This window comes from Anneissia japonica, unplaced genomic scaffold (assembly GCF_011630105.1).
Source record: "Anneissia japonica isolate Jap-2015-1 unplaced genomic scaffold, ASM1163010v1 scaffold287736_len1891122_cov214, whole genome shotgun sequence".
Taxonomy (NCBI): domain Eukaryota; kingdom Metazoa; phylum Echinodermata; class Crinoidea; order Comatulida; family Comatulidae; genus Anneissia; species Anneissia japonica.
The window spans coordinates 1,408,430-1,417,742 of NW_022756106.1; the positions used below are offsets into that span (position 1 = coordinate 1,408,430).

Genomic DNA, 9,313 nt, shown 5'->3' on the forward strand with positions numbered 1-9,313 from the left:
CCGTACATGTACGTGTTGTGTTCTTGACTCTAATCTATCAAATGATTTTTTTTTATAAATCTGTTATAGATCACTCTCTCGTAAACTATGGCAAAGGCACTTCAAGTTTTGAGATCAACTGGCCTTCTGACAAAACATTTTGTTAGGCTGAGTTTTAATTTGGATAGAAAGAGTTATGGGTATAGAAACTTATCGACGTCTTTGTGCATTCAATCTGGACACGGACCTCGCTTTCCTTCAGCAGGCTTGGATGGCAAAAATAAATGGCTGAATCTTAAGTTGGACGGAGAACAGTCCAAGAAGTACCCTTATGTTTGGCTTAGAGATAACTGCAGATGCAGAGAGTGCTACCATGAGTTATCATCGCAGAGGCTTTTGCAGTTCAGCGACTTAGATATTGATGTTGAAGCAAACAACATACATTTTACTGACGACGGCACTGCTGTTATCGATTGGTCTGATGGACATAAAGGAATATACCCATTATCATTTCTTGAAGGAGAAAAATTCCCCGCTTTCTCGGATCCTTTACGTCAGTTAAATAAGGAGTTGTGGGGGAGTGAGTTACAGGGAGCAATACCTACTTTTCAGTTTTCTGATGTAATGACGAATGATGACGCGTTGTTGGGATGGTTGACTGTGTTGCACACTAAGGGGGTCGCAATTTTACAAAATGCAGATACTGCGCCGACCGAAGTTAAAAAGATCGGCGATCGAGTGGCGTACTTGAGAAAAACTTACTATGGGTAAAATTCCTTTACATAATACTTCTGACAGTATAGCTTAAATTATAATATAAACTACACTTCTTTACTCTTTAAAAATGTATATTAACCGGCTATAATTCGAGTTTACCTAACCTTTGAAGGTTACGGTAGGGTTGGAGTCCGCCTTTATTAATAATATAAATTAATTATAATTGTAATTAAATGTAATAATTATTATTTATTGATATTAAAAAAAACTAAACAGCAAACGATGTACCGGTAAAACGTATAACAAAAAAATAACGAGCTTGTATTGACTAGTAGCTATGACATTTGGAGCACCAAATACTCGCCTGAGTGGGTGAATTATCAATAATTGTAAATGAATACTTTTGCTCTCAATTTGGTATATTTCATTGTTTTTTAAAATAATGTTTTATATATTTACACTTTTATCTTTGTTTTTCCTTTTTGACACCTTGTGTGCGCTTGATAAAGCCATGACCTGGGTTTTTATGTTACATTATTTTTATTGTTTCTTGAATAAAGAATGATTCGATGATAATAATCATACTTTAATCTATAAACAACAAATAATAATAATAATAATAATAATAATAATAATAATGATGATGATGATGATGATGATGATGATGATGATGATGATGATGATGATGATGATGATAATAATAATAATAATAACTAAATTACAATGTATATTTAACCTGCTATAATTCGATTTTTGTGCACCCTCATTAATAATCAAAACAATTATAATTTTAATTATTTATAATTATTATTTATTTTGGATTATTATTACGATAATCATAAAAAACAAAAATAAAAATAATTATAAAAAAAATATTATAAAGATGAATGATAAGAATAATAATAAGTATAGTATACTTGTCATTTAATTTGTTTTTCATCATGTAGAGAAACACTTCAAGTGATGAGCAAGCATGATCCCAACAACATCGCCTTCACAGACACAGCTATAGACTTCCACACCGATATCTGTGCTATGAAAAGTCAGCCTGGTGTAAGTAGTGTATCAGACAAAATGCTGAGTCGAGTGGCCTAGCGGTAAAGCCGGGTCGTTGCTAACAGCCTTAAAATCGGCGCAGGGTTCGGTTGTAAAAATAAGTCTTCTCGGATAAGGAATTAAAGAACCCATTGCATCTTTCGTAAGAGTAGGGGGATATCCCGATGCTATGGCTTATTTCAGCCCCTGTCGCTGTAGAATGATGTGAACATGTAGCTACCATGAAGTGCCTCTTTACGGTTGCTAGGTAGTCACAGACCAAGCCCACACGCAACAGCAAAATGACGCTGCGCGTTATGGGTTATTCTCCTACCTTTACCTTTTTCTAATGCCTATCTATGGAGTCTTTGCATATTGTCCTAATTTATAAATGCGGCTTCCTCGGTGTTACCGACAAATTTTAGCGGTTGCAGGACCCTGTCTGTGGTACTGAGGACCTTACAACTTTCGATTTCTTTAAACAGACGGATACTTGTTGGTATAGTCCCCTAGACCATAGAAGTTGAAATCACCACCCGACGAGGACCACATTTTCATCCAACTTTTCTAGACCAAAATTTTGTGTAGATTACGAATCTGAATGGTGATCAGCCAGGTTCGGGGGCGTTTTCGAGATATCAAAAGTTAAATGTCAAAATTTTCCAAGTTAAAAAATACTATAATTAACAAATATTAAACCTAAAATCTGTTGTTTTAGCATTTATGCTTTTAGATAAAATATAATTGTATTAAAACAAGAAAATCAGTATAATCTGATCAGCCGATAGTGCCAAAGGTCAGAGTATGTTCTTTGATTGACCATTATAAAAAATTACTGTTAATAATCAGTCATTATATGCTCAATTTTGTGTCATATCTTTATTTTGCAATATCAAATCAGAATATTTGATCAGCCAATAGCAGGGTTAAAGTTCAAAGTTGATCAGTAATAATTGTCCATTTATAATAATTCACTATAAAAATAACCAATCATGAAAGACCTAATCACAATAAAAAAAAAAAGAAACAGACAAATCAATGTACTTTGATCAGTCAATAGTCGAGTCAAGATCAAAATTAACAATTAATTTGGTTGACAATTTACTGTAATAACCAATCATAATCAACAATTCAGTGTTAAATATCTGTGTTGCGCTTTTAGTACTGTACCTGATCACCCTAAAAATATCAAATCAGATAATTGATCGGCCGATATCAAGGTTAAAGTTTAAAAATTGACCAACAGTGATTGTCCATAAATTGATTATAAAAATAACCACTTATGAAAGTTATAAATCATTGTTATATAACTAATTATAATAACATAGTTCCCTTCATTTCAAGTAGTATACTTACATTAGAAAGCAATAGAGTTTTTAGTATTACCATAACCTTATTTACAGTATCTTCTATAAGCATTCTGTTTATATGTCTCTCTATTTTTTCTTTCTCTTTCCTTTGTTTTATATATACACATTCATTACTTTTTCTATTTTTCCGTAGTTTGCAGTTTAATCTGTAATTTACATTTAATATGTTCACAAAACATTTCCACTAATCTGATTCATTCACTTTTTCTACTCTTAATGTTCCACACCATCCATGGTACAGTATATCAATTCAATGGAACGATACATTTTCAGTGCACATTATTACTGGAGTATTAACTCTGGCTTTATGCAATTTGGTCAGATTTTGGTAGTAGAAACAATAGCCTACGCATGAATATTGTCGAAATCTTTTATATACATATAACTTATAATCGCCATGTAAGATTAAACAAGCAATATATATATATATATATCTGTCTCTTATACACATCTAGATGTGTATAAGAGACAGGCTCTACACGCGTCCATCATTAAAAGCATTAAAAAGCAAAGGTTAACATAGACTGGGTTCCAGTCCTTAAACTCTGTCTTAATCAGTGAAAATGCTTAAGAATAAATCGATTTTGGCACCAATGGCGTTCCGTATTACTTATTTGCATGGCGTTCCTAGTATACTTTTTCTGGGATACCTAATTTCGCATAAAAAGTTTCTCGACATAAACTGACGTCGCTGGTGGCGCTTTCCGAAATGTGCTAATACTACGAACGAGAACGGAATCACTCGTGCGTGATTTTATTATAATTATATATTTATAAGTATAAACTTATAAAACCCCAGATTTTTAAGTCAAGAAAGCAGAAACACAAAATGTTCTCGATGGTTACTGATTATAGTAACTTCTAATTTTTAACTTTGACCTTAATATCGCAGACCAAAATGTTTGATTTTGGTTTTTATGTTGATTGTGTAGGCCTACATAAATCACAAAAGAAAAAGTTATAGGCCTATACACAATAATTGTAGCTTTCCTGATTGGTTAATATTGTAAGTTGTTATTTTGGCCAGTTAATTGGTCAAACTTGACCCCAAATATTGGCTGCTTAAAATCATTTGATTTACTTATCTAATGACAATTGGATATCTAAAAGCATACCAAATTGATCAAACATCGTATTTTAGGCTTCATATTTGGTTATTCACAGAAATTGCTATAATTGGTCAATTTTGACCTTGGACCCCTTATATCACAAAACGTCCCCGAACTTGGCTGACCACCTTCCATTTTGGAAATGTACACAAAGAATTGGTATAGAAAAGATTAAAATTTGTTCCTCGTCGGGTGGTGATGTCCCCCTTTTCCCACTGGACTACCCGTTTACTTATACTGTATATCATTATCTTTAATAAAGAACATTATAATCGCGACTCCTAAAAACGAGCGTACGTAGTTCCAGCTTGGCGATTTTATTCACTCGTTCCAGTGACTTATCCGGAGGGGGAGCCATGTTCTAAGTAGCAAGTGTTGCGTCATAGTATTGTAGCTATTTATCATGGTTGTCGTCCTATTTAGACATCCCAAAATGTCTTGGTGTGCCTTTTGCAATTCTAAATTTCAATAAAATGTTTCAAATTTCATTTGGTCTCCCCCTGCAATGCTCCAATCGCATCGGTCCCCCCCCCCAATCTCGAATAATCCTGGGTACGTCACTGACTCCCGGTCCTGACTCTTTCAATTTTCTAATTCTTTCCTAGCTCTGCTCATATTTTACAAGTTATGTTTAAATTCTACTAAGATATGTAAAATAAACATCCGAATTTTAAGCCTACCAGCTTATAGGTTTTGTTCTGATTCGTTTGTAGGAATTGTATGCCTTATGTATTTCTCAAATTTGTAAAACCCTTTTAAAAACATTGAAATATTCATTTTCAATAATCAAAGAACAGTGACGTATCTCGGAGTCTTGAAAACAAGTTGAAATGGGGGAGGGGGGAGGGGTTGGCGCGAGGGTTAAACGGAGCTTGATGATTATGTGAATGGGCGCTAGTTCACAAAATAAGGTTGTCGTCCTATTATTTCGTCTGATTTGAGGTGATTATTATTTTTTTTCCGCTATTCACTACGGAGTTGATTATCAGAAAATGTAAGGGTCAATGCAAAGAATAATTAAAGCCAAGGGTCAATGCAAAGAATAATTAACTTTTCAATTAAGGAGTTTTTCCGCTAAGGCATGCCCCTTAGATATTGCTACTAACGTCCTTCAAAACGATAGCGTAAACGTATGCTCACATGTGCGCTTGTGGGACGTGTGTTCTTGGGACAAGCACATATTACCCACTCTCTTCTGACTGGTCAGTTGTTAAGTTTGATCAACAATCCGGAAAGATTTATTCCAAATACAAATTGTACCAAAGACTTTGATTATACAAGATTTGTTTGTTTTTTTTTTTGTTTTTTTTGCTGATATACCGAAAATCTTTAAATAATGTACTATATAAAAAAAACCAGAACATCTTTAACATTGTACTATACTATCGAATTGTATTCATTGTTTATAGCTCAATACCAACCTTATGGAATTTAACATTTTGACTTTCATCTTTCATTGCCACCATAATTTAGTCTCTTAACTTTTGTTTTCTAGTTGCTGATGCTTCATTGCATTAAGCAGTCAACGGAAGGTGGCGACAATCATCTTGTTGATACATTCAAAGTCATAGAAGACTTGAAGAAAGAGGAACCAGAGGTGCACAGCATTCTGAGTAGTACTCTCTTTGAATTTACGGACATCGGTACAGACTTCAACGATTTTCACTTTAGAGTCTCCAAGCCAGCTATTAGGTAAGTTATTAATGTTTTAATTGATAAGCTTCAACTACTTATTAATTAATGATGTGTAACACACTTGTACATTACCTCGTAATGTAAACGATTAAGTGAAGTTTATCACACTTGTTTCAGTATCTTTTATTGAACCAATTTAAATATTTACACCAACTAAGTTGTTAAAACGTGTACGTGAAAAACAGACAAATGTTACTCCGAATAAAGAAAGGGAGGTCATGATTTGACGTTTCGACCTTTATTGGGTCATCTTCAGGAAAGAACAGTGTAAAATGGTATGAATACATGCATGCTCGTCTTTCACTTTAATGTTCCTGGATTCGAATCCTGAGTTGAAGACGTCACATAATGAACTTTCCATCTAGCCAGTTCAGTTCCTGTTGGATATTATTATTATTAAAATACAACTATTGCCCCATTTTCTCAGTATGATGATTATACTTATGATAATGGTGGTGGTGGTGGTTATGATGATGGTGATGATGACGACAACGACGACGACGAAGACGTCGTCGACGATGGGATAATGGTGCGATAATGTAAGAGTGGTGCTAGTGATTGTAAAATCAGCTGTGGCGTTGGTATTAATCTTTGATGATTGAGAATAGGGTGGTGACGACGATAATGATTACGTTGATGTTGATGATGATGATGAAGATTACGATGATGATGATGGTGATGGTCATAATGGTCATGATAGGGATGGGGATGATGATGTAGGATAATGAGGACGATGATGATGAAGATAAGAAGAAATGACAAGGATGATGGTGGTGATGACGATGATAATGTTGAGGATGAGAGGAGGATGATGAATCCAAACACTTTGTGATGACTGACTCAGATAGAATTTATAACGGTCTGAGTGTTATGTGAGATTTTTTAATGCCCTTCCTATTGGTTCATGAAGATTACGGTTTTTGATGTATTTTATGTAGCTATGGACACGAAGGGAACATTAACCAAGTGAATATTCATTTTGGACGTCATCACAGTATGAATGTACCTCCTGAACAAGTTTATCCAGTGTACAGCGCCCTCAAGGTTTTCTTTCGCTACCTTTATAGCGAGGAAAACCTTGTGAAACTTCGACTCTCTCCAGGTAATGCGTTTGTAATGTTCTTTTTTTTTTTTTCGATATATGCCGTTTCATATTTTGTTCGAGTTGTGTATAGTGATACAGAATCAGGCGCGGCGCCAGGAATTCCCCGACGAAGGGTCCAGATCCCCGACAAGGGGTCCAAACTCCCCGACAAGGGGTCCATCCTCCATCGGGGAAGCCTAGCCTCCCCACCCCGTTGGAAAAATTGTGTTGATTGTATTGTATTCTTTATTTAAGAAGGATAATTTGATAGAAAACCATGAAAGTTAAAATGCCCCTGTCAGGGGTATCTAATCACCTGTCAGAGGTGCCAGGCCTCCCCCCTCCCGGCGGGGAAGATCTGGCACTACCACTGCAACCCATACGATCGCGATAGTATACAACACCTGGCACATAAGGTAGCACTGCTCGCACTAAACAGTTTTTAATACTTACAAATTTGTCAGCTTTGTAAGGCATACCTAAATTGTACTTTCGGCGGTAGAGATTTCATTTTTCCCCGACGACCTTGCTGGAAGTTCCCCGACAGGGTGTCCAAGTGAAGGGTCCAGAGGTCCCCGATGGGGAGGGGCCGATTTCCCCCACCCCTGGACCTTCGCTAGTGTCTCCCCTGTACAGGATAAAACGAATACTATTTATTTGTTTTGCATATAATCGCGTTGTGTGTGTGGGTATAGGCCTACTCCCCGTGTCTCCATCATTCATTCACGTACTAAATTAGATTAACAAAATACACACAAAAATGACATTTTTGATTATATCTTTGGATAGGCTATGAAACCAGATTTTGTTTTGATTTTCAGAAACCTTTTCTTTTTAAGGAACATGTGTAACAAATACTGAATTTAAAAAAATCTTTTAGATATAAAACGAAACGTACGAATGGTACATCGTAAACATCTTGTATTTAAAACCCTGTCCAGATGTTGTATACCCATATATAGTCATGATGTGCCTATATATGGTCATGATGTGCCTATATATGATTATGATGTGACGTTACCATGACCATATTTAGGCATGTCACGTGTTTATGTCAAATGCAATTTGATAGTTGAACAATAATTACTTTGTACTTTGTAGACTCGTGTGTCTCATCATGGAGCTGGTATTTTATTGACTTCAATCGTTCGTCAATTATGTTGATTGAATGTTTTTATATTTCGTCCTCAAATCCATAATATAAACCAATTTTTTCTGTTTTATAATCATTTTATAGGAGAGATTCTCTGCATGGACAACAGACGATTGGCTCACGCGCGCACGAAGTATTCTATTGATCCAACCATTGAAGGTGTACAACGCCATCTCGAGGGAGGATACATGGACTGGGATGAACTGAGCTCGTTCTATCGTGTTTTGCTTGAAAGGAAGAAGAAAAAAGAGAATTCTAATTAAACTGTATTATTCAGTTTTCCACGTTCATAGTTAATTTGCATGATGTTTTTCAACAGTCTTGTTTGTAAAATCCATGTACCGTAATTTAAATTAGATATGTTCGTCAAATATTCCGAAAGTTAAGGCTATATCATCTTAATGCGTTACATATGTGTTTTGTTTGTAAAGAATAATATAATCGAAAGTTCAAATTTAGGAAGAATTCAATTAGTTGCCATCTTTATGATTACTGTAATTGGTATATACTTCTTCAACAACCTTAGTCACAGGGCTAACATAATCGCCTGCCCAGGGAACAGTGGCCTGCCCGACGTCCCGAGGCAACCAAATTCTGCGTCGGGCAACCAAAAATAGGGTGCGTCCCGACGAGCAACCTCTTAAAATCTCTGAAAAAGTACACCAAAGATAGGCCTCGTAGCGACTAGGAAAGAACGTACGATCGAATACCGGACTGTCGATAATGTGTATGGTTTTTTGTAGTAAACTCTGTGGGAATTCGGTGGTGTGGAGTCAAACCACAGACGTACGACCGCCAGCTACTCAATACAGCAATACATGTTTTTGTGTACAGTCGGCCGTGTGAGACATGGTTGGTATACGTTTCGTAAAGCGTGATTAGTGTCCAATAAATTTGTTTTCATACTTCTTTCTACTCTGATTTTATCATCCATTATAAAATAATGGAATTTCATTTATGACTAGTTACTATAATGTAACTGTATTATTTGAAATAAAGAATTAGTTATATTTGCTGTTGTCTCGATTTTTGTAACATAAATACTAATTAAATAACAACATAACAAGGTCACTCTCGCCTCGGCGGTCAGCTCCGTCCAGCTCTCAACATTTTCAGCAACAAAGTTAATGATTTTTTTATGATGATCAGTGACTGTGGCGGATCCGGGATT

At 35.6% G+C, this 9,313-nt stretch overlaps 1 protein-coding gene across 1 annotated transcript in view; it reads left to right on the plus strand.

Moving 5' to 3' along the window:
* LOC117123956 (gamma-butyrobetaine dioxygenase-like) overlaps positions 1-9,154 on the plus strand; it is a 17,798-nt gene extending 8,644 nt beyond the window's left edge. The window contains exons 3-7 of the mRNA XM_033270054.1: positions 70-746; positions 1,644-1,749; positions 5,706-5,902; positions 6,844-7,007; positions 8,227-9,154. Of these exons, the coding sequence (XP_033125945.1) occupies positions 88-746; positions 1,644-1,749; positions 5,706-5,902; positions 6,844-7,007; positions 8,227-8,405 (1,305 nt within the window). The 5' untranslated portion in view covers positions 70-87 and the 3' untranslated portion in view covers positions 8,406-9,154. The remainder of the gene's footprint in view (positions 1-69; positions 747-1,643; positions 1,750-5,705; positions 5,903-6,843; positions 7,008-8,226) is intronic.
* Positions 9,155-9,313: the final 159 nt, after the last annotated feature.